This window comes from Mobula birostris, chromosome 2 (assembly GCF_030028105.1).
Source record: "Mobula birostris isolate sMobBir1 chromosome 2, sMobBir1.hap1, whole genome shotgun sequence".
Lineage (NCBI taxonomy): Eukaryota > Metazoa > Chordata > Chondrichthyes > Myliobatiformes > Myliobatidae > Mobula > Mobula birostris.
The window spans coordinates 118,743,285-118,769,669 of record NC_092371.1 but is presented as its reverse complement, the minus strand read 5'-3'; the positions used below and the strand labels follow the sequence as shown (position 1 = coordinate 118,769,669).

The 26,385-nt window shown below is 42.8% G+C and overlaps 1 protein-coding gene across 2 annotated transcripts in view; it reads right to left on the bottom strand.

Moving 5' to 3' along the window:
- acoxl (acyl-CoA oxidase-like) overlaps nucleotides 1-26,385 on the bottom strand; it is a 396,539-nt gene that overhangs the window by 62,749 nt on the left and 307,405 nt on the right. For both annotated transcript variants that reach the window (XM_072246892.1, XM_072246899.1), the window contains exons 14-16: nucleotides 21,975-22,084; nucleotides 12,611-12,722; nucleotides 7,802-7,889 (exon numbers count right to left, since the gene is read on the bottom strand). In XM_072246892.1, coding sequence (XP_072102993.1) covers nucleotides 7,802-7,889; nucleotides 12,611-12,722; nucleotides 21,975-22,084 — 310 coding nt within the window. The remainder of the gene's footprint in view (nucleotides 1-7,801; nucleotides 7,890-12,610; nucleotides 12,723-21,974; nucleotides 22,085-26,385) is intronic.

Sequence of the window (26,385 nt, the reverse complement as noted above, 5' to 3'; positions counted from 1 at the left end):
GGATCAATAAAGTATGACTATGACTAAAAGTGGATACATCCCTGGGAATTCAAAGTGGTGGAGCCCGGGCCTGGGCCTGAGAGTGAAGAAAGACCTGAGGCTTGACTGATTTAAGTGCTGGGCCCAATTGGAAAGATCGGGTATGGGCCAAATCGAAGTGGCAAGGCCCAATTTCAAGAGTGAGAAATGACCCGAGGTCTGGTCAAATTAAGCACTAGGCCAGATTGGAAAGGTCAGGGTGTCAGGGCCTGAGGCGAGGAATGGCTGGTCTTCAGCTTGCTGCTCCGCAAGGTTTACTCATCTCCGCACTGAACTGAGTCTGTGGCCTGCAACTATCGGGTTCTTGGACCGGCTGCAGTGACTGGCTTCATGGCTTTGAACTGACTTTCATAAACTTCAGTTCTGAATGTTACTTGCTTACTTTTATTGTTTGCACGATTTGCTTTTTTTTCTGCATGTTGTGTGCTTGACAGTCATTTTTAGTGGGTTATATTGGGTTTCTTTGTCTTGTGTCTGCCTCTGAGGAAAGATTGTATGTAGTATGCATACTATGATAATAAATGTACTTTGAACTTTGACCTGATGTGGTGCATCCCAGCCTAAATGGAAGACAAGGGAGGATATTTTGGGGCAAAGATTAATAAAAGGAAGAGATTAGTCGGAGGTAGTCAGCATGGCTTTGTTGGGCGAAAGATCCCATGTCACCAATTTGAATTTTTTGAAAAGATAACTGTGTGTATTAAAGAAGGTCTTCAATAAGGTCACTGACAAGTTCCCACATGGGAGACTGTTTAAAAAGATTGGAGGCCATGGGATTTAGGACAAGTTGGCAAACCGTATCCAACATTGTTTGGTTAATAGGAGACAAAGGGTAGTGATCCTGTTATTTTTTTGTTATTGGAAGCCTCTGATGAGCAATGTATCATGGAGATTGTTGCTAGGGCTGCTACTGTTTCCTCTGTATATTAACTATTTGGATGTGAACATATCATCATCATCATCATCAGGTGCCATGCCCAGTTTGTGCTTTGACTGCCATGGCCCACACACTCCTGTTTCGGGTCAAGTGGATCAATTCATTGGTATTCATTTCCAGTTCTCTGGCTGCTGTCTCCATCATCATTTGTCTTTGTCTTCCTCTTGCTTTCTTCCCTTCAATCTTTCCCATAATTACCGTGCATTCTAACTCCTCTTTCCTAATCACATGTCCAATGAAGTCACGTTGCCTTTTCATGATCTCATACCTTATTTCTCTTTTTGTGTTTGCTCTGTTCATGACAGCCTCATTAGATATTCGTTTTGTCCATGATATTCTTTGCATCCTCCTCAAAAACCACATCTCTGCTGCTACAATTGGTTTCTTCATCTTACTAGATATTGTCCAACATTCTGAGCCATATAACATAACTGGATAAACGTAACATTTCAGTACTTTGAGGCAGATTGTCATGCCTAGTTTAGTATTGGTCAGTATACTCTTCATTCTAGTAAAGGTGTCTTTTGCCATCCCTATTCTTCTTTTGATGTCCATGTCACACCTGCCATCTGATGTCACCCAGCTTCCCAAGTAGCAAAAGTTCTGGACTTGTTTTATGTCTTCCCCGTTTATTCTCAGCCCGCAGATAGGATTCTCCTTCTTTTTGGATATCACCATACATTCTGTCTTTTTGCAATTGATAGATAGACCCCTTTTTGCACTTTCTATATCAATTAAGTTTTGTAGTTCTTCCTCCGAATTTGTAATTAACACAGTGTCATCCGCATATCTAAAATTATTGATGTTTTCACCGCTAACTTTGATTCCCAAGATGTCTCTTGTTTTTAGTAATATTGTTTCACTGTACACATTAAACAAATCAGGGGAGAAAACACACCCTTGTCTAACGCTTCTCTTGATTTTCGTAAACTGACTCACTTCTCCATCTATTCTTACAGCAGCAGTTTGTTCCCAGTAGAGATTTCTGATTAGGTGGAGGTCTTTCGAATCTAGATCTAGAGTTTCCTGTAATATTATCGTGCTTCACTTTATCAAATGCTTTTGTGTAGTCAATACAACAGACAAAAAAAAACTGTTGGGCGAACTAAGGAAATCGCCATTTTTCTTCCCAACTGTTCATCCGCCTGTACTATAGCCATTGACATTTGAGGTCGTAGCTTCATCCGCCTTCTCCGTCATAAGTTCAGTTACTGAACCTGCCGGATCAACCGTTGGCCTTCGCTCGTATCCTGAGCAGGAACCCTTGCAGGTGCTACCATTCCGGGTCAGAGCGGCCCTGAGAGCAATGAATGACTAAGGGGTAACTCCACTTTCCCCAAAGCTCTGAAAGTCGCAATCACAGCCTCATCACTGGTTGCAGTTTAGAGTCATACCCAGGACTAATGTGAACATAACAGATACCATTAGTTCAACACAGTTGCAGGAGTTGTTGATCATGAGGGGGATGGTTGTACCTACAGGGTGACCTTGATGAGTTGGTAAAAGAGGACCACAGCAATGAAAAATGGAAGTTAGTCCTGACAAGTGTGAAATGTTGCACTGAGATGGACTAAAGTAACTAGAACATAGACAAATAATGTTAAGAGTATTCGGGAAAAATGGCTTTGCAAAGGTGTTGGCACAGATAGAAAAGGTGCTGAGGGTGCATAGAGGATATATGCCTTCATTCGCCAGAGTGTAGGTAAGATTAAGGGAGTTGTAGAACAACTTTCTGTAATATTGTTTGGGTTCGAGCATTGTGTGCAGTTCTGGATAGCATGTAAATATTACACCAGAGAGAGTGCAGAGGAGATTCACAGGATGTTGACTGGTGTGGAAAGTTTCAGTTATCAGCAGAGACGGGCTTGCCTGTGTTTGTTTTCCTTGAAGAGAAGGTGATTAAACAGCTGATTCGATAGAAATGCATGAGATTATGAGGGGCATAGATGGGTAGATAGTGGGAAATATCCCCTAAATCTCCAGACACCGCAACAAATTCTGCTCCCCTTGCAACCCACTCTTTCCTTTTCCCTGGCCACTCTCTGCAGCTGAAACCACACTGCTGCTAACCACAGTGACGTTTTCAACAAAGATGAACCTTGAACCTTGCACCATCATTAAAATGTTTCACAGTTTGATGGCTGGATGTTGCAGGTTAAGCAGGGAGGAATATAATTAAGGGTAGTTTGCATTCAAAACCTATTAACACATCATGCCTGTAGCCTCTGACTCTGGAAATCCAGTATGCAACACCTTGTGCTAACAGTTCTCATTTTGTTTTCCAATTTCTCCATATCCCCTCTCTTCACTAATGTTGCGAATTTTTCCAGATGTTCAGCCCTGCTCTTCTGAACCACTGGCCTCTGACCATTTTCAGACTTAACCGATCCACCACGTGCAAGACGATCATCTGCTACAAAAGTCCTGGACTCTTAACCTCTCAATGCCTCTCTACCTTCAATCCTCCCTAAACATTCTCCTTGAAAGCTAGATCTTTGATTGTGTATGTGGTGCCTAACCTTAACACCGTCTGGTGCAGCTTGGTGTCAACAATTTGCTGATGTGGTTTGGCTGATTTAAGCGCCAGGCCAGATTGTAAAGATCGGGCTGTCAGGGCCAGAGGTGAGGGATGGGCCGGTGTTCAGCTCGCTGCTCCGCGAGGCTTACTCGTCTCTGTGCTGAACTGAGGCCGTGGTCTGCAAATAACGGGCTCCTGGATCGGCTGCAGTGATGACAGGCTTTGGAGTTGTGGGCTCACTTTTGTGAACTACAGTTCTGGATGTTATTTGCTTACATTTATTGTTCGCACAATTTGTTTTCTTCTCTGCACATTGGGTGTTTGATGGTCTTTTTTAATGTGTACTATTGAGTTTCTTTGTTTTGTGTGGCTGCCTGTAAGGAGATGAATCTCAAGGTTGTATATAGTATACATACTTCGATAATAAATGTACTTTGAATCACCTTGGGACATATTGCTTTGTTAAAGATGCTATACAATACACTGCAATTGTTGGCTGACAAGTGTGGGTGAGTTGCAAGAGTTGCAATAAGTACCATATCACAGCAACTTCAAAGAATGAGCAGTAACGGAAACTACTGAGAAAAACAAAGCAAAAAAAAATACAGGGCCACCAACTAAGGAGTAAGATTTTTGCTTGTGAAAACTAAATTCATTAACGATTCACCCAAACGTGGATCTGCCTGAGGAAGTCCACTAATACTGATTCTACAAACAGAAGCACTCATAAATCAGAATATAGCATGGGCATTGGCAAGATAATGAAGACTTAAAAGAAGCTGAAACATTACCACAGCTTTTGTGCATTAATGCTGATGGGTGGCCTTTTTATCTCAAGGTTCTTTTCCCTGGACTCTTTCATTTTGAAGACTGATTCTTTCATGAGATAAGCTCCCTAGAGTGGGAGGTGGGAGGGGGTGGGGTCTTTACCTAAAATGATAAACGCTGCTGTGCTTTTTGAAGATAGCATTTTTTTTGCACCAACACTCATCCAATCACACCCAATTTCTTCAAAGGAAAAATGCGTACTCTAGACATTTTTTGATTTGTTTTCCTGAAGTACCGAGACCATTGAACCCACTGCTGGGGATGGAGGAGATTTGCCATTTTAACAAAGGCCAGGATTCCTCCTGTTCCACGTACCTAAGCATAATTGAGAGTTTTTTCTCTCAGTTTGCTCAGGATCATCAGGAACAATACAAATACCTATGTCAGAATGCTGTTCATTGACTATAGCTCAGCATTTAACACCATCATTCCTACAGTCCTGATCAAAAAGCTACAGAACCCAGGTCTCTGTAACTCTCTCTGCAACTGGATCCTTGACTTCCTAACTGGAAGACCACAACCTGTGGAGATTGGAATTAACATCTTCACCTCGCTGACAATCAATTCTGGTGCACCTCAGGGATGTGTGCTTAGCCCACTGCTCTATTCTCTTGACACCCGTGACTGTGTGGCTAGGCACAGCTCAAATGCCATCTATAAACTTGCTGATGATACAGCCACTGTTGGCAGAATTTCAGATGGTGATGAAAGGGTGTACAGGAGCAAAATATACCAGTTAGTGGAGTGGTGTCGCAGCAACAACCTGGCACTCAACGTCAGCAAAACCAAAGAGCTGATTGTGGTCTTCAGGAAGGGTAAGAAGAGGGAACACAAACCAATCCTCATAGAGGGATCAGAAAGTGGAGAGAATGAGCAATTTCAAGTTCCTGGATGTCAATACCTCTGTGCACCTAACCTGCTCCCAACATATCAGTGCAACTATAAAGAAGGCTAAACAGCAACTGTATTTCATTAGGAGTTTGAGGAGATTTGGTTTGTCTAATAAAACACTTAAAAACTTCTACAAATGTACTGTGGACAACATTCTGACTGGCTGCATCACCATCTGGTATGGAGGAGGGGGGCTACTGCATGAAATCGAAGTAAGTTGTAAAGTTAGTCAGCTCCATCTAGACTCTGCAATATCCAAGATATCTTCAAGGAGCGGTGCCTTAGGAAGGCAATGCCCACCATTAATAATCCTCACCACCCAGGACATGCTCTCTTCACTCTGTTACCTTTGGGAAGGAGGTACAGAAACCTGAAGACAAATATTCAGCAATTCGGGAACAGCTTCTTCCCCTCTGCCATCCGATTCCTAAATGGACATCGACCCCATGAACACTACCTCACTATTTTTTTATTTCTGTTTTTTTGCACTATTATTTTGACTATTTAATAGACATATATAGACTTATATACCTCATTTTTTTCCTCTATATTTATTTAATATGTATTTCATTGTACAGCTGCTGTAAAGGTAACAAGTTCCACGACACATGCTGGTGATATTAAATCTGATTCTCAATCTGAAAATTTGTTCATTTCGACTTCAATAAAGCTTTGACATAGCTTCCTAATTGTTGCAGATATGTGAAGACAGTGGGACATGACTAACCCTAAATACACTCCTTCAAGCCTTGGCATTAAAGTTTTATGCAACATCGCTTTGAAAACACACAGCACAGCATGTGGAATTGCTTTGCAACGATAATGCATTCTGAGCATAATTGCATGCCTTTGCACAGATTGTGGACTATAATGGAGCACCATATTTCAAGACTTAGAAATTAAACAAACAAGCAAATAGTCTTCAGGACATTGGCCTACATAATGACTCAAGAAGATAGAAAATGAATCAAATGTTCTGTCCTGTTGCAAATCAGGCAATTAGATGAACAGATGGTTGTGAATGAATGTGCTCAGATTCCTTAGGGGTCAGCAGAAACAGAGTTATTCCCAAGCAAATAGTCAAAGCCAGATGCCAACACGAGTTATCAGCAAGTGCACCAGCAGGAACTAGGGTGAACTTCCCTCCTGCTGAGCACCCTACTCCCTGAGTGCACAGTCCTGAGAACCATTGTGCTGCAGTAGCAACAAGGTTCACCTCCTGTTGGAATGTCATTTAGGATGACAGGAGGGGAGAGAGAATCAGTAGAAAGAAGGGATTTATTATTTTGGAGGATCTGTCCTGTGCCCAGCAGGTAAGTGCGATAACAAAGAAAGCATGGCAATGCCTCTACTTCTTCAGGAATTTGTGAAGATTTGGTATGATATCTCTGGCAAACTTCTATGATGCGTAGTCAAGAGTATATTGACTGGCTGCATCACAGCCTGGTCTGGAAACACCAATGTTCTTGAATGGAAAATTCTACAAAAAGTAGTGGATACAGCCCAGTCCATCACAGGTAAAGCCCTCCCCACCACTGAGCAAAATTACATGGAGTGTTGTTGCAGGAAAGCAACATCCGTCATCAGGGACCTGCCACCCCATCACCCAGCACATGCTCTCTTCTCGCTGCTGCCATCAGGAAGAAGGCACAGGAGCCTTAGGACTCACACCACCGGGTTCAGGAACAGTTATTACCCCTCAACCATCAGGCTCTTCAACCAAAGGGGATAACATCACTTGCCCCATAGGTTGTTCCTATGGACTCACTTTCAAAGACTCTTCCTCTTATGTTCTCAATAGTTATTGCTTATTTACGTATTGTTATTCTTTCTTTCTTTTTTGTATTTGTGCAGTTTGTTGTCTTTTGCACAGTGGTTGAACGCCCAAGTTGGCGTGGTCTTTCGTTGATTCTATTATGGATTTATTGAGCATGCGCACAAGACAATGAATCTTGGGATTGTATATGGTGACATATGAACATATGCAGTGGAAACACAGGAGCTTGAAAGCCCAGACGACTCGGAAGAGTTTCTCTCCCACTGCTGTCAGACTTGAGAACCAAACATCCCCTTCCCAGTTGAGCTGTGTCACTCTCAAAGCCATCATTCTTCCATTATTAACAGTTTGTACTGTTACCCTCTGCCTGTTCTGTTGTTTTGTGCCTATCACTGTATTCCCATGTATACCATTTACTCCACGAGCTTCAAGTGAGCGAGGAATTTCATGTGACAATATACTAACCTTAGTCGGGATCTGAATTTGAATGCTGTGATATCTGAGTTTGGTGGGGCAAGGGATCAGTCTGGGTTTGACTGTAAACACTGGGCATAGCTCTGAGACTCTGATCCAGTGATATCACACCCTGTGTCATAAGTACGGCTCACATTTAACTTGAGCTGTAAAATATTTCAGGAATGGAAAGAGTGAATCAGAGATTCAGGCAAATGATTAAACAGGGTTAGGCCCACATATCTTCTGTTGCCTGATGTTAGAGTTCCCTGAGCAGTTTGTGTGCCGGGGTGGTGAAATGCCTGAAAATCAAAGGATGAGAAACAATTATGTCAATGTAACAGATCTTCACACTGACCTCGATGAATGTGTGCCAGGGCAAGGCAGGTAACATGGTGGAGGCATGAGTTCCAGGCACTGAAGGATTCCTCTTTATTTTTCACTACCTAGGAAAAGAAGCACATAAACAATCAAAAAATGAACCAAAAAAATTAAATGTAAATTGCTTGAAAACAAAATGTTCTCTGTCCATTACTTTCAGGGCCGTTGGCATTAACATATTCTCGTAACTCTAGCCTTGGAGAGAGTAGGGACCCAGGGAGAGCGGGGACACGGGGAGAGCGGGGACACGGGGAGAGCGGGGACCAGGGGAGAGCGGGGACCAGGGGAGAGCGGGGACCAGGGGAGAACAGAGACCAGGGGAGAGCATGAAGAAGTTAGGGACGATCAAGATCTTGAGGTGCATAAGGACCAGTGAGTCAGGGATCATGGCAATAGGTGATCTTGTGTGTGACTCAGCCATTGTTGGGAGAGGGGAGTAGATGAGCAAAGGAGGGTGGGGGGTGCTGGGAGAGATCTAGTCAGCGACCTTTGGGATCTGAGATCATGGAAGAGTTGAAGAAGGGATTATTTCTCATGTACTGACCAAAACTTATTCTTTATGCATAATTATTAAAAAAGACTATCCACTCATTATCATATTGTTGTACATGTAAACTTGCAATGGGAAAACTGGTTGCCAATTTGTACCCATACCTGTACTTTAAAATACATAAATGACTATAAAGCAGTTTGAAACAATATCCATGCCACCGCACAAAACAATCCCATGAATGCCTTACCCCACCCATCATATGTAACCTACTTGCTCCCATACCCAACAATTCCACCTCAAAGACGAGAAAATCCAAGCAACGCACACAAAATGCAGGAGGAACTCAGCAGGCCAGACCGCATCTATGGAAATGAGTAAACAGTCAATGTTTCGGGCCGAGGCCCTTCATATGGCTCTTGTGGCTAAAGGGATCAGGGGGTACGGAGGGAAGGCTGGTCCAGGGTTCTGAGCTGAATGATCAGCCATGATCATACTGAATGGCAGTGCAGGCTCGAAGGGCCGAATGGCCTACTCCTGCACCTATTTTCTATGTTTCTATCAGGACTGGATAAAAAAGATGAGAAGTCAGAGTAAGAAGGTGGTGTGAAGGAAGGTAGAAGTACAAAGTGGCAGGTGATAGGTGAAACTGGGGGCGGGGAGGGTGCAGTAACTGGGAAGTTGATTGGCGAAAGAGATAAAGGACAGGAGAAAGCGGAATCTGATAGGGGAGGACTGAAGACCACCAAAGAAAGGGAAGAGGTGGAGCACCAGTGGGAGGTGACGAGTGGATAAGGAGATAGGGGGAATGCAGAATGTGAAGGGAGGCGACAACCAGGAGTTCCATCTCAAATTCTCTTACCTACACTAGGGGTCATTTACGACAGGCAATTAACCTAGTACCTGATGAAAAGAGGGAGAACGTGCAATACCCCACAGTCAGGAATTACTGACTGCTTTAATACCTACATTTAGGATTGAATAATATCAGCATCTGAAGTCATGCAAATTACAAATTCAAACTTCTTATTAACATAATTCTCCAATTCTCCATTGATTCAATAATAACAAAGGACTTTTATTTATTTAACATCTTTTGCGATCAGAGTATTTAAAATACTTCAGAGTTTTGACTTTTAGAGACGCTTCTCTGATGAAGGAAATGCAGTAGCCAGGTCGTGCATGTTAACGAGACATCAACAATGTGATAATGACCATTAAAGCAACAGTTTTGGATCTCCAGCATCTATAGGTTTACCATTCAATCTGTTTTAGTGAAGAGGGATAAATATTAGCCAGGAACCTTGGGATTCTCGCTATTTTTTTTAATAAAATGATGTTTCCATCCTTAAAGACCAAACGAAGCTTGATTTAACATTTCCCATGAAGAATGAGCCATCTAACAATGTAGCACTTCTTCATCACTGTGTGAAATTGTCAGTGGAAATGCTTGTGTGTAATTCCCTTTGACTCACAGAAACTAGAGCCAGAGTTGACAATGGACAGGGAAGATTTAAGATTAGTCATCAGGACTAACAGACAGCCTGTTAGAAGAAATCTGCGGATCAAGCAGCACTTGCAGGAGTGGTTGATATTTCGGACTGCGAACAGATTTTTTGACATGAAATGCTGCACCATCCACTGAGTTCTTGCAGCAAATTTGTTTTGCTCCAAATTTAAACAAGTCTCTGGTGTCTCAAGTTATCAGGACTATTCACCCCATCCCCTGGCGACTATGGATGCAATTCTACCGACATAAACTGGATAACTTGTGTTCCTGGGTGGAAGGCCCCTGTCTGGAATCTGAAGTATGGGAGCTATTAAAATGTCTTTGTAAAGCTGGTTCATTATGACCGGATACAAACAGACAGCAGTTTGAGAAGTTTTATTTTATAATGATTTTGGTGTCTATAACACGCATGGAACACTGTGATGCAAGGTAAATTTGGCCTATGGAGATTGATTCTCTTTGCTATTGCCTGCTTGCCATTAGATCAAGACTGTGTTCTGTCAAGCCTTAGTGGCAGTCAAGTCCATAAGGATCATTCCCCTATTAACAAAAATCACACCCAGCAGACTTGTACTCCTCAAGATACTGGGGTCATCCTCAATGCTGAGGGATTGCCTAGGAAGGAGAAGAAAAAACTGGTGGTGTTCAGAAACACAGTAAGTAGTTTTGAAACATGGATCTGTGAGTCACAATTACTTTAAAAATAATGCAGCTCTTCTCTCTACAGTGGTCCATCAGTTAACTAACAACTGACTTAGAGGTTTGGAGGGGTTAAGTGTTTGAGGTTTCACAAGTCCATAATGGCAATTCCAGGATTAATAAACATATGCAGAATATAGAATAGATATACTAACTACAATAAGAATTCAGTAATAATGCATTAACCAATTAAGGTTAATAACCACAGTAAGTTTTCAGTGGAAGTGTAGTAACTACAGTTAAATCACAGTAAAAAAAACAGTTAAACCATAAACATGAGAAATTCTCTAAATGCTGGAAATCCAAAGCAACACACACAGAATGCTGGAGGAACTCAGCAGGTCAGGCAGCATCTATGGAAATGAATAAATACTTGACACTTCAGGCTGAGACCCTTCTTCAAGAGAATTAAACCATTCTAGCTTTTATATTAGGTTGTACAACATATTTGAATGTCAAACCGTACTAGAAATATAAAAATGCTGGAAAGAGAAACAAAGTTTACATTGTATGTTGAGGGCCCTTCATCAGAATTGGGGAAGTGGAAAAACAAGCCTGTTGTAAATTGGAATCGTGGGGGGATGGATAGGACAAAGGGAATTCCTCTGATAGGGTGATGTTGCGATTGTTCGGGTGACATTCAAGAGTCATATTAATGTTATAGATAAGAGTACACAAAAAGGATAGATTAAAACTGTGAAAAACATGTCAGGACTGATGTCAAAACCTGAACCCAAAAGGAGAATACTGAAGATAGCTAGCAGATAACTTAGTGTCTGTGGAGAGAAAATAATTGAGTTAGTATGACTCCAAATATATTTGTGAACCTCTGCAAAAGGAAATAAGTGGCTTTGACCATTGAAAAGAAACTTGGAGTCTTTGTGAAGATTAAGAAACTAGCACTGTAAAACAATTTTCAAACAAATGCACATGCCGGTGCAGCAAGACAGATGGTATGGCTTCCTTTATTACAAGAGGATTTGAGGATGAGAGTGAAGATGTCTTGCTCTAAATATACAGGGGTCTGATCTCTCTATGTATGAAAGGCTATGCTTGTGATAGAGGGGTTTGGCAAAGGTACACTACATTGGTACCTGGGATTGCATACTCAGAGATTAAACAATTTGGGTCTAATGTTTTTTTTTCATTTAGAAGAATAATAATCTCTTTGAAATGTAAGAATAGGGTTTGACAAAGTGGACAGAAAAGTTGGATCTCTCCTGGCTGGTGTTTCCATAACCAAGGGGTCATGGTCTCAAAATAAGTGGCCGGATAGAGGTGAGAAGAAATTTCTTCATGCAGAAGATTAAGGATTTTTGAAGGGGTGTGGTTGGTTAATTTGGAAAATGATGGATCTTTAGATATCAAGGGAATCAATGGATTTGGGGTTAGTGCAGGAAAGTCACACCAAGTTAAAATATCAGTCACATTTTTCTGAAAGGCAGAGCAGGCATGATGGGCCAAATGACCTTTTCCTGCTACTATTTCTTAAGTAATGATGAGTATTTTAAGAGCCCATAGAATTGCATAACACCTTCAATGCATTTTAATGCGGTGTGCATTATCCATGGAGTCAAACTGTTCTACTATTCTGTTTAACTACACGGTGACTGAAATTACTCTGACATTTTTCTCTCCTTCGATTTAGGTCCCCTCCCTCCAGATCAGATCAGCACCGTTTTCTGTTCAACGAGGAGCATGCTAAGCTTGCTACTGAGCATATTACCATGCATTTCCATAAGTGGTCTCAAGAAAGCAGACAAGAGGAATTCACTTTCCCATTCAAGAGCACATCTTATTTCAAGATTACTTTTCAACTAGTCTCCAATCTACTGGTTTCGATTTTTTTTGTGGTTATCATGTGCAAGTTATGTATAATTTATTTGAATTTAAGTTTATGTTAAATTATATTTGCAATGTTTTCTGCTGCTGCTACAAGAAGCTCATTTTCATGGCATTTATGCCCCGTTTATGTGTGCCTACGATGACAATAACCTTGAATTTCAGCTTGATCTGGAAATAGGCTAATGAGTTTATGAGTAACAATAAAATTATCAACCAATGATCTCACTGGATTCTGGCTTTACCTTGCTGTAGAGTCTAGCTGCCAAGCTGCGTTGAAGCACTCTCTCCCGATAATTCAGGGCTTTCAGCAAGAAGCTCAGGCTGCCCACTGTGTCTGTATTGAACGCGAAGACACTATTGGGAAATTAATGGACGGTGAAATGTGTCTCAACATTTGAAACAATAGTAACACTGCTTGTTTTAAGAGTTAAGAAATCAAAACAACAATTTGACTGAATTAACGTGTGTCTACACAGTACTAAAAGTCTAAAAGCATCCACAGAAGTCCATCTGGCCAGTTCCAAAGTTTAATGAATTGCAAATATGATCTACAAATATTAGCCACTTCCAGAATGCACTGCTCTGTATTTCAATAATGGCATTCAAATAGCTAGCTCATATTTCTATGCTTCAATGTATGCAGTTCCAGAAGTCAATAAAGTTTAATGAAAATGATTCACTGACATTCCATTTATTCTCTTTACTAGAGACTCAATTTCAGTGGAATCTACACACCAGGCTCTCCATGCTGTTGTCAGGCAACCCACTGGGGTAGCAGGTAGCTGCCCATTGCCAATGTGATCTTTAGTTCCCTTCCATACTCATGCTCAATTTTCCTCAGACCTCCGAGCAGAAAATTAAGGGAATTGGGCGAGGTTCAGTCTCACAGACTAGTAAGTGTAGAAATATTCAAAAAAGTGTAAATAACTTTATTCCACGAGATGCAAGGTAAAAGCCGAGTTGCAGAGACAGGTGCACAGAAAATCATCACTTCTGGGGATTTCGGCAATGAAGAAAATATCTTGAGGTTTAGAAGAAGTACATGATGGGTCTATATGACATTCGAATTAAGAGTTTCACAGTCCTAACTACCAACAACAACCTTTCTTATTATGGATCTATCTACTTAAATTTACTTGGGTTGCTGCCATGGTAGCGTGACGCTATGACAGCTTGGGGTGTCGGACTTTAGAGTTGAATTCTGACATCTTCTGTGAGCAATTGTATACATTTCTTCCACCTGGTTTCCAGTGGTTTCCTCCATTGCCCAATGACACCCATTAGTAGTTAATTAGACATCGAAAATTGTCCCATAATTAGGCAAGGGTTAAGTTAGCGGCTTGCTGGTGGTGTGATTCAAAGGGCTAGCGGGGCCTGTTCCATGTTGTATCTCCAAAAAAAATCTACTGCTTCATTCTAACGCTGTTGGTGTAATTATTTTCTACCTCTCACTGTTCTGTACATTTTTGTCAAACTAAGCTCCTATAAACTGAGGGAAGTTTTAGTAGAATAATATCTGGAATGAGTCAGATGTCTTATTAGAAAAAAGTACACAATTTCATATTATATCCACTTCTGTTTAGAAGATTGAGAGAGAACTTGATTATAATAGATTCTGAGAAATCTTCACAGAATGGAGGTGGAGAAGTTGTGACTTCTGGAGACAAAAACAGAAACAGAAACCTGTAAGGTACGGGTAGATAGATCCTTGATAAACAAGGTGGTTTATCAAGGATCAAGGCGGACAGAATATACACATCAAAGTTGCTGGTGAACACAGCAGGCCAAGCAGCATCTCTAGGAAGAGGTACAGTCGACGTTTCAGGCCGAGACCCTTCGTCAGGACTAACTGAAGGAAGAGTGAGTAAGGGATTTGAAAGTTGGAGGGGGAGATCCAAAATGATAGAAGAAGACAGGAGGGGGAGGGATGGAGCCAAGAGCTGGACAGGTGATTGGCAAAAGGGGATATGAGAGGATCATGGGACAGGAGGTCCGGGAAGAAAGACAAGCGGGAGGGGACCCAGAGGATGGGCAAGAGGTATATTCAGAGGGACAGAGGGAGAAAAAGGAGAGTGAGAGAAAGAATGTGTGCATAAAAATAAGTAACAGATGGGGTACGAGGGGGAGGTGGGGCCTAGCGGAAGTTAGAGAAGTCGATGTTCATGCCATCAGGTTGGAGGCTACCCAGACGGAATATAAGGTGTTGTTCCTCCAACCTGAGTGTGGTCTCATCTTTACAGTAGAGGAGGCCGTGGATAGACATGTCAGAATGGGAATGGGATGTGGAATTAAAATGTGTGGCCAACTTTCAAATCCCTTACTCACTCTTCCTTCAGTTAGTCCTGACGAAGGGTCTCGACCTGAAACGTCGACTGCATCTCTTCCTAGAGATGCTGCCTGGCCTGCTGCGTTCACCAGCAACTTTGATGTGTGTTGCTTGAATTTCCAGCATCTGCAGAATTCCTGTTGTTGGACAGAATATACAGTAGATCTGAAGTCGTGATCAGTTTAGCTACAATCTTACTAAATGGTGGAGCAGTTTTTAGGAGCCAAATGGCCAATTCTAGATCAGTTGGTTTGTATACGGATACATACTTAGTGTTCCTGACTATGCACCAACACCTCAATTATTGAAGGATCAATGATCTTGGATACAATGATCCTTAAAGAAAGAATGGATTGCATGTTTAAGCACCCTTCACTATCTGGGACGTCCTAAGGTCCTAAATCAGTTCTGAAGTGTAATCCCTTTTGTCTGGTGAACAAGTGGTACTCCTGTTATTTCAATAAAGTGACACTAAGGAAAAAGAACAGCCGTGATTTTATCGAAACGTGGAGCAGACGTGAGGGATTAAACAGCCTAAGCCTGCTTCTGTTTTGTAGTGTTTTATGCGACATTGCTGCATACAGGATACTGGAGACTGCACCACAAGTGGTTGACCACCGAACTGTTCTCAGAATGTCAAGAAGGGCATACAGGAGTCTGCACACTTAAAGTCAGCCATGCGTATGGAACACTGGTTAAATTGGTTAATTGGTTTTATTATTGTCACATGTATCGGAGTACGGCGAAAGACCGTTTTGCATGCCATCCAAGTGGATCATTCCATTACAACAGTGCATCAAGGTAGTACAAGGGAACAGCAGTACAGAATGTAGAAGTTACAGTGAAAGTATAGTACGGGGAGATAACAAAGTACACGGCCATGGCAAGGTGGATTATGAGTTCAAGTGTCTGTTTTATCATACAAGAGGGCTGCTCAATTGTCTTATAACAGCCAGACAGAAGCTGTCCTTGATGCTTTCAGGCTTTTGTATATTCTGCCCACTGAGGGGGTAGAAGAGAGAATATCTGCAGTAGAAAGGAGGCAACATAATCAAACTACCAATGAGAGACTGCAAAGCAATATATATATAACATGCTTGTATCTTAATGTGCCTCAAATATCTCTGCCAAAAATCAGTTTTCTCAGACATTTAGGGAGACCATCCCTTCCTGTAACAGCTATACTGAACTCTCTGCTGTGAATGTGGGTGTACTGAAGTTACTGTTTAACGCTAATCCAGCTGATGGTGAGAGATTTGGCCTCCCTGCAGGTATATTCTCAACCCTTCAAAGTGGAAACACTCGTCAGTGTGTCATCATTTCCCTGATCTAACGAGATTGTTTTTTGGTGATGTAGGGGAAAAAGGGAGTGCTTTTCTTTTCAATGAACTATGATGATCTGGTTTGTGCTGTCTGAATGAGCAGTGAAAGTAGGTTCAATCGCAACTATTAAAAGACATCTGGATACATACAGAAGCAGAGAAATGGGTGGGGCAATAGGGAAAGAACAGAGGAAAATGCAGTGCAGGCAGACAATAAGATGGAAGACTCAAAGGCAGCCTCACAATCTACCTCGTTATGGCCTTACACCTAATTGTCTGCCTGCAGTGCACGTTCTCTGTAACTGTTTTACTTCATTCTGCACTCTGTTATCACTTTTCCCTTGTACTATTTCAACATTACCATCATCATTATGTGTCATGTCATATGACATGATGATCATGGTCATCAATCTGTCTTTCTATCTTTCGTTCTTATTCTTTTCCCTATCCATGACCATGATTGTTCTTGGCAATTTTTTCTACAGAAGTGGTTTGCCATTGCCTTCTTCTGAACAGTGCCTTTACAAGGCAGGTGACCCCGGCCATTATCAATACTCTTCAGAGATTGCCTGGTGTCAGTGGTCGCATAATCAGGACTTGTGATGTGCACCAGCAGCTCATGTAACCGTTCACCACCTGCTCCCGTGGCTTCTCGAGACCCTGATCGGGATGGGGGGGGGGCACTAAACAGGTGCTACACCTGGCCCAAGGGTGACCTGCAGGCTAGTGGAGGGAAGGAGTGCCCTACACCTCCTTTGGTAGAGACATATCTCCACCCCACCACCTTAACGTACTGTTGTAATAAAATTACCTGCACGTGACAATAATAAATTAACTTGCCGATTTACCATCAATCTCTCTCTCCACTGTGGTACTCACTTACGTGTCTCCCACTGAAGCAGTTCTTCAGTTTTAAAACATCCAAACTTTACAGTCCCACACTTCCTCCCTTTATTAGCCCGCCACAGCCCCACAGTCTAGCAATGGAGACACAGTAGACTGCTGGAATCTGAAGCAACAAGCTATCTGTTAGGGGAACTCAGTGGGTTGAGCAGGTGCGGGGTGGGGAGAGGAATTATCGACATTTCACAATGCATTAGAAGTGAGGGAGGAGAGATGGCATGTGCTTTCAGGCTTTTGTATTTTCTGTCCGATGGTGGGGGTGAGAAGGGAAAATGTTTGGTGTGGGTGGGATCTTTGATTATGCTGGTTGCTTTACAGAGGTAGTGAATAGCTTAGACAGAGTCCATGGAGGGCAGTTTGGTTTCCATGGGAAATGGGAAGCTGCTTTATGAGACTGAGGATGGAATGGGAGTGGTCAGCCACTTGGAACAATCTGATCTGCATCTAACAAAAGCATGGAAGCACACACATAGATTGGTTGGCTGCTATGGCAAAACACAAGCCAGATGGTAAATCTGGCATTCAAGCTGTTGGGGTGTGAGTGAAGATTCCATGAAGTATGGAAGTTCTCCTGCTGCCTTGGCATCAGGACAGAGCACATTTAACTTGTGTGTTTAAGGTTCTATGGAAAACTAGCTAAACTAGCTCCTTCCAAGATCACTTCAAAGATAATCCTCAACTTTTGATCTTTTGTGGTGACACACAAATATCACAGTTCTTCCGTCTGTTTCCCATCATTACCCGGTTTCTTGTTCTGTATGCAAACACCCGGATTTAGATAGACTTGTCTTCTGGTAAACATACACTTGTAGGGTTCCTGACAAGCAGCAGCAATCTGAATTCCAGCAAATCAACTTCAAAAAGTTTGCCAGAATTGGCTTCCGTGTTGGGAAGTGTTTTCTAACTCTTGGATCTGACTGTAAAAGGCTGCCCCACACCTCAGAAGTATAAATATATCACTAATATTGTGCAACTGACTTGGTTTTTAAAATATCTAGTTATTCTGTGGGATTCCGCCCTAAATTTAACATAGAAAGAGTGCAGAAAATACCTTCCAGGATGTTGCCTGGACTTGGGCGCCTGATTTTCAAGGAGAGATTGCATAGACTAGAACGTGGGTGATCAGAGAGAGGTACAGTACTGTGCAAAAGTCTTATTTATAGCTGGGGTGCCCTGAAACCTTTACACAGTACTATGTTTGTCAATGTGGAGTGGAGAGTGAGTTTGTAAATCTGGCGGGAGCAAAGGATGTTGGAAATAGCAAGAGTGGAGCGCCATGGGACAGGGTGGCAGAGAATGAGTGCCAGGAGTGGAGGGTGATGTGGGTGCAGACACATCCATCCCTGAGGCACCAGGCAAGGTCATTTGATTCCAAAGAATTGGTTTATTGATCATTACAGAATGTCTCTCTGGTGCTTCCCACTCCCTCCCCACTTCCTTTCCCTTTTCCCAACTATGATTCCCCTCTCACTGTCCCCTTCCCACTCTCAACCAGAGGCGAGAGATTTAAAAGGGCAACTTCTTCACACAAAGGGTGGTGTATATTTGGAGTGAACTGCTAGAGTTAAGTGCTGCTGCCTCAGAACTCCACTGACGCAGGTTCAACCCTGACGAAAGGCGTTATCTGTGTGGATTTAGCAAGCCCCTCTATAACTATGTTGTTTTCCTCTGGGGGCTCTGTAAGTTGCACCTGGTGCAGGTGGGTGGTGGGAGACCCATGCGGAAATGGGAATGATGGAAATGCTCTGAGAGTCAGCAGAGATTAGATAGGCCAAATGGCCTCCTTCTGTGCTATAAGAGAATATGAGAAATAAGGGAAAGAATGCTGAAGATGGGGCAAAATGTACACCTAGCAGTTGTTTAACACACCTCCAACAAACCTCAAGAAGCTTAATACAGACAGGACAAAGCAGACATCTCAACTGGCATCAATCCGAAACCAGAGAACATTCATTCTCTTCACTACTTGCTCAGTGTGGCTTCATTTTACACCATCTACAAAAGGCACCTCATTTACTCACCCAGACTACCCTAGCAGCATCTCATAAGCATGCAACCTCTTCCACCGAGAGAAGCAAGAGCAGGTTCCCCACTGAGTCGCAGACCACCTTGATCAGGAATGTATTGCTTGTCCTTCGTAGCCTTGGGGTCTAAAACCTTCCCACTCAGCAGCAAGCACCTTCACCAGCAGTTCACCCGCATCTTCTGAAGGGCAACTAGGGGAGGACAATGAATGCTAGCCTTGGCAGAAATGTTCACTAACCACAAAGTGAATGAGAAAATCATTACTCTGAGAATGTAGAGGGAAGGTATCCAATATATAGAAGAGAGAGGGAGGTGTGAGGCGGAGACAGGTAGGTGATAGGGGGAACCAGATGAGGTGGAGGTTTTGGGGTTGTGGAGTGATAATGGGCAGAGGAAGTAGTAGAGGGGTGATTTCAGACTGAGGCTCGTTGGTGATAGGTGGAAGAACAGAGAAGGGAAAAGGATAGATAGATGGAACTGGGTGGCTGAATGTAAGGTAGAAGCTACCAGATGATAGGTGGAACCTGATAAGGGGAAGGATGATTGTCAGATGGAACCACGGGAGGGGAAAGGTGAACCAAATGAGTTTTTGCTTCAGATTCCAGATTCAAGCAACTGAAGCCTCTTATGTCTCAAGTCAAACAACTACCTTGAGCAAGTGAGCATTAGTTGAGGACAGAATGAAGAACAATTACGTGGTACCCTCGATTCAATTACTGATTGCTTTCTTGTTCAAAATTTGATTGTAAAATCATGGGTATTTTATGGCACTGGAAAAGTTTATTTATCCCACCCTGTCTGCACCAGACAAGATAAATAATTGTTTGGAATCTTCAGAGTTTTTCTGAATGCCATCTTGAAGTATAGTTTAATGTGTTACAGTGCCAAACCAGGTACTCTTTAGATGAGAATTCCTGTCTCCACCTTCATTCAACTTCTCATCAATGGATGAAAATTGTTTTCCCTCAGTTCTTCTCCGATCCTTTGAAGAGTCTCCTTAAATCTGTGCCTGCTGGATACTGGTCCCTTTATCACAGGCCTCCCTGCTTAATCTGACCTCAATGAAACGGGTAACATTCTATTGGGGATCGAAGAGCCCGACATTGGGTTGAAATCCTCCCTGGCAGTGGGATCGAGAACTCGGATCACATTCTCAAACGGAGGAACCTACCGCTCAAGAATAACCTGAACAGTGAGTTGTCAGTTTATGGAACTCTCTACCCATGCGGGCACTTGAGTATTCAAGCACTTGAGTATTTTCAAATGATTTTTGCTAACCAAGGGAGTTAATGGATTAGTGCAGGAAAGCAAAACTAGAGTGAAAAGATCAGCTACAGAGTTATTGAATAGCAGAGCAAGCACTACAGAATGAACAGCTTACTCCTAGTCCAATTTCTATTTTACCTTAGTTTATTTGCTTGGAGACACAGCATGGTAACAGGCCCCTCTGGCCCAGTGAGCCCGTGCTGTCCAACTACACACGTGGCCAATTAACCTACTAATCCATACATTGTAGGAATGTGGAAGGAATCCCAAGCACCCAGAGGATACACACGCAGTCACAGGGAGAACGTACAAACTCCTTACAGACAGCAGCAGAATTGAACCTGGGTCGCCTGTACTGTATTAGTGTTATGCTAACCGCTATGCTGTTGTGCTGCCTCCTCATAATTTTACATTTGGATTCAATATTCCTTCAGCAACACACATTCACACAAAATGCTGCTGGAACTCAGCAAGTCAGACAGCATTTGTAGTCAATGTTTCAGGCTGAAACGCTTCTTCAGGACTGGAAAAGAAGGGGGAAGATGCCAGAATAGAAAGGTGGGAGGAGGGAAACAAGGATAGCTGGAAGGTGATAGGTGAAGCCAGGTGGGTTGGAAAGATAAAGGGCTGGAGAAGAAGTACTGATAAGAGAGGAGAGTGGACCATAGGAGAATGGGAAAGATGAGGGGTACCAGGGGGAGGTGATAGGGAAGTGAGAAGAGGGAAGAGGCCAGAGTGGGTAGAAGAAGAGGGGAGGGAGAGGTAATCTTTTTTTACCAGAAGGAGAAATCAATATTCATGCCATCAATTTCGAGGTTATGCAGACGGAATATGAGGTGCTACTCCTCCACCCTGACGATGACTTCATTGTCACATAAGAGGAAGCCAAGGACCAACATGTTGGGATGGGAATGGGAATGGGAATTAAAATGCTTGGCCACTGGGGAGTGCTGCTTTTGGCGGATGGTGCACAGGTGCTCGACGGCATCTCTGGAGGCAAAAGGTGTCAGTCAGTGGGTCAAGCAGCATCTGTGGAGGTAAAAGTTGAGCTCTTCCAATGACCTGCTTTAGTCCCAGAATCCACACCTTTTGTACAACACACAAGGCAAATGTTCTTGTGCTCAGTCACTATTTTTAGATCCCACAGGGTTTTACTTTCAAAATCAGAATCAGAATTAATATCACCGGCTTATGTCATGAAATTTGCTGTTTCACAGCAGCAGAACATTGCATACTTAAAATAAAAACTTTACATTACAGCAAGAGGTATATATAAAAAAATAAATTAAATCAGTAGTGCCAAAAATAGTGAGGTTGTGCTCATGGTTCATTATCCATTCAGAGTTCTGATGATACAGGGGGAAAAGCTGGTCTTGAAACAGGAGTCTTCAGGCAATGGTAGCATTGATAGTAGCAATGAGAACAGGGCACGTGCTGGGTGAAGGGGGTCCTTAATAATGGATGTCACCTATCAGCTTGTCCTACGGGGGACTGTCAAGCACCTCATCAAAGTCCACATAGATAGCATTAGTGAACTGTGGTCATGAGCACTCCCTGGCAAAGCAGGTTTGATGAGCCAAATGGTCTAATTCTGCTCCTATACCTTATGGTCTTGTTACTCTTGAAAATTCAAATCAAGTATGAAGCACATAAGGAAAATGTCCAGTTGGATACCGATTGAAACAGACCCTTCTTAACTTAAATAGAAATCTAATACAGATAAAATGAATCTCTTTCCTTTCCTGTAATTAAATAGAACGGTACCTGGTCCGTAAGCTATCAGTTGTGGCTGCAATCCAGTTTCTCAGCAATCCAGTAACCGGTCTTTCTTCGTACTGTCTTGCATATTGAGCTAAAAGTTCACGGACCACCACCTATGGATGAAATGCCAACATTTTTACTTGCAAATTAGGTTAAATTATCTCATCTTGGGGTAATGAAATAACCTTAAAATGAAGCAGTGCTAAACACAAGGCCAGTGCCTGTGGCTTGCACAGCGTCTCCAGGTGCAGAGTGACCGGCACTAATCTCCTTTTTATATATTTTGAGACACAGCACGAATAGGCCCTTCAATCCCTTCAAGTCGTACTGCCCAGCAATCCTTCAATTTGATCTGAGTCTGATAATGGGATAATTTATAATGACCAATTAACTTACCAATCAGTATGTCTTTGGACTGTGGGAGGAAATCGGAGCACCCGGAGGAAACCCACGTGGTCACAAAGGTTCATACAGGCAGTGGCAGGAATTGAACCTGGGTCGCCTGTTCCATAAAGCATTGTGCTAATCACTATGCTACTGTGCCAGCCAAAAATTCCACAGGTATGAAACTAATGTCATAGAATTATACAGCATGAAGAAAAGCCCCTCTTGTCCATTTTTTATGAACTGACCCTGTTTGGTCCATATCCCTCTACTTCCTCTGGCAACTCACTCCACATACCCACCACCTTCTGTGTGAAGAGCTTGCCCTTCAGCTCTCTTTCAAATCATTCCCTCTCACCTTAATCCTATCCCCTCTAGTTTTATATTCTTCCACCTAGGGAAATAGACAGTAACAACCCAACTTATCCACATTCCTCACGATTTTATAAAGTTCGATAAGGTCACCTCTCAATGTCCTACAGTCCAGGAGAAATAGTCCCATCCCTATCCAGTCTCTCTTTATAACTCAAGCCCTCCATGCTGGTATCACCTTTTCAGTAATGACTCCGGGGAAACTAGTGAGAACCTGCCCTTATCCCAGAGTTTAGGTTTGTGATTCATGCGGTTTTGGATTATTCTGCAGGGTCTTTAATTAGGCTCACCAGAAACTTCTAAAACACTGGTAAAGTGTTAAAAAAGTCTTCCATCTTAAGGTCCTCTGACATATTGTATTTGTCAGAAAATTCACACATCAGAATTTGAGTTATCACCTTCCGGTTCTATTCAAACACTACAGGGTGATGGGCGAAGAGATGCAGAAATGGTGTTATGGAGCACAGAAAGGCGGGAGGAAAGATGGCGACCCAAGATGAGTCAATACGTTTCTGTTGGTCTGAAAGATAGAGGCTTGAGGTGCAGTGCCCAAGAGCATCGGGCGCTGCCTAGTCACAGTGGTAAAACTGCCCACATGTGCACACAGAGCAGACAAGATGTGTGCTCTCTCTAACATTTTTACTGCATTGCCAGCATCTGGTTTGATGGAGGCTTTGGCAGGGGACTGAGAGTCCAAGGTTCTCAGGTCAAATGTTTTGTCCTCTCAGGCTTTAAACTAAATGGCGTTGACTAACAGGATCTGAGAAGTGAAGTGGAGTTGAGAAGCTATGTTTTATAAGGCGCTCCTACAATACTACTTAAAGCTCAAATTTGTTCTTTGGTACACAGATTGGGATCCGCTATACTCTTAATAAAATGCAGCAGTTTAACTAATAACAAACACAAGAAATTCTGCAGATGCTGGAAATCTAGAGCAACATGCACAAAATGCTGAAGGAACTCAGCAGGTCAGGCAGCATCCATGGAAAGGAGTTAACAGTCAACGTTTCAGGTCAAGACCCTTCATCAGGACTGGAAAGGAAGAGGGGAAGTCAGAATAAGAAGATGGGGGAGGGGAGGAAGAGGTACTAGGTGGAAGCTGCTGGAGTGATGGGGAGGAGTGAAGTAATGAGCTGGGAAGTCTATTGGTGATAGAGATAAAGGGCTGGAGAAGGGGGAATCTGATAGGAGAGGACAGAAGGCCATGGCAGAAAGGGAAGTGGGAGGAGCACCAAATGGAGGTGATGGGCAGGTGAGGAGATACAGTGAGAAAGGGAAACAGGAATGGGGAATGGTAAAGGGGTCGTGGGGGAGGGCAAGGGCAATGACCAGAAGTTCATGAAATCAATGTTCACGCCATCAGATTGGAGGATACCCAGATGGAACGCAAGGTGTTGCTCCACCAACCTGAGCGTGGCTTCATCATGGAAGTAGAGGAGGCCATAGATTGGCATATCAGAATGGGAATGGGAAGTGGAATTGAAATGGGCAGCTACTGGGAGATCCTGCTTTTTGTGGCAGATGGAGTGAAGGTGCTTGGCGAAGTGGTCTCCCAATCTCCATCAGATCTCACTGAACACCAGATACAGTAGATGATCCCAACAGAGGTGGAGGCAGGTGGGAGGGAAAGGCATGAACAGCACACAAGACAAGCTTTTCACTGTATCTCAGTACATGTGACAATAGTAAATCAATTCCAATTCCAAACTGTAGACTTTCTAAGGTAGTATAAGAGCAAGATGCAGGAAAATGTTTGCTGAACCAAAAAAAAAACTGGAATAGGAATATTGGGGGATATCAGTGACCTTACATTAACTGGGATATAGTTGGCATAGCGAGTGCAGATTTCCTCCAAAGGAGGACGCTTATCAGCCAGTACACAGCTAGCTCAACAATATGGTGTGCAATTCTGAATATAGTGTTAGTAAATAAAGCTGGGCAAGTAAAAGTTGCGTCGCTGGGAGAACAAATATGCTTTATCGCTTGTAATTCATTCACCATTGTTGATAGATAAGAGTAAAGATAAAAATGGAGTGAGAGTTCCAGATTTTGGTAAGGCCTATCTGATAGGTTGAGACGTGACGTGCCAGAAGCAGAACACATCAGGGATCATGTTTAATGTGATTGTAGGAGGATTAAAGGAGAGATGAAGAAAGGTTTCCTTCACTTAGAATATGGCAGAGGGTCTGGGATTCACTACTTCAAAGGATGGTCTAGACAAAACCCTTCAGCACCCCATAAAAATGGGGAAGCTTCAGGAGCCATGACCTACAGGGATACGTATGAACTGCTGTAAGCTGGCACCATACTTGGTTTCCTTCTTTTAACTGCTATTGGGACTGGAGAGCTTGAGTTACGAGGAAAGACTGGGGAGGAAGGGACTTTTTTCCCCTGGAGTGGAATAGCTGAAGAACTGCTCTTATGGAGGTATAATGAATGCTCATAGTCTTTTCCCAGGACTGGGGAGTCTACAACCAGAGGGAATAGATCTAAGACAAACATCCAATGTGCAAAAGGCAACAAACAAAAAACCAAAAACCTATTGTTTGTAATCAAATTACTTTGCCTGGTGTCTCAGGGCTGGGTGTGTCTGCAACTGCGCAAAACGCCCGCCCCTGGCACTCCACCCTCAACATTCTTGACATCCTTTGCTCCCTCAAGATTTACAAACTCACCGTCCGCTCTGCGTTGACAAGTACGGCACTGTGCAAGAGGCTTAGGCACCCTAGCCATGTATGTAAGTGCCTCAAATTTTTGCATAGCACTGTAATTGCCCATGGTTGTATCATCTGCTCCATTTGGCTGAAGAAAAGGTTATTGCTCCTTGAACGCTGGCTGGTGGCACAGTGACATCAGTGCCGAACTCCGGAACAGAAGTTCCCGGGTTTGAATCCAGACAGGCCGCTCCCGAGTATGCTTTCCATCCGTGCCGGGTTGAGTGTTGAGCTTGCAACTTGACCTCGTAAAATAAAGAAAAATACTGCAAAATGTCTGTGCGAGGAGTGGCGCCCCACACACGCCTTCCGATCCACGCCTTGTAAGGCATGAAAATCCCCAACGCTGGCCTCTCAGGCCTGAGTCAACGTCATCATCATCATCATCATCATCTCCTTGAACGTGGAGGCTTGGTTACTTCTGTACTGCAGCAGTGAGCAGCAAATTGTAAGGTGGCAGGGGTCAGTATCAATACCCTGAAATAATCCTGAGGCTGGGACACTAAGACTGGCCATTGCCATAACCTTCATAGTGAATCATTCCAACACATAATGTGAGGTTGCAGGACATCACAGATTCGCTTAAAAATGAAATAAATCTACGTTCAACACTGATAAAGTCACTGTAAACAAATACAATAGCAAATTGTATCTGCTCAAAATAGCAGTTTGTCTTTTGTAGTAACATTAAAGTCTTAAGATGGCCAAAAGTACATGAAAATCTGACACTAAGCTGCACAAAGCCTGGTCATAAATCCAGTACTGTCTTTAAAAAAAGAGGCTGAAGTCAAAGAGATTTGGTCTGTGAATTCCATGACATTGGGTTCAGCAATTGAAACCACTCATCTGAAACAATAATCATTTCAAATCATTGACATGAAATGTTAACTCTGTTTCACTTTTCACAGATTCTGCCTGTTTGCCATCTGAAAACCGTTCTCGGT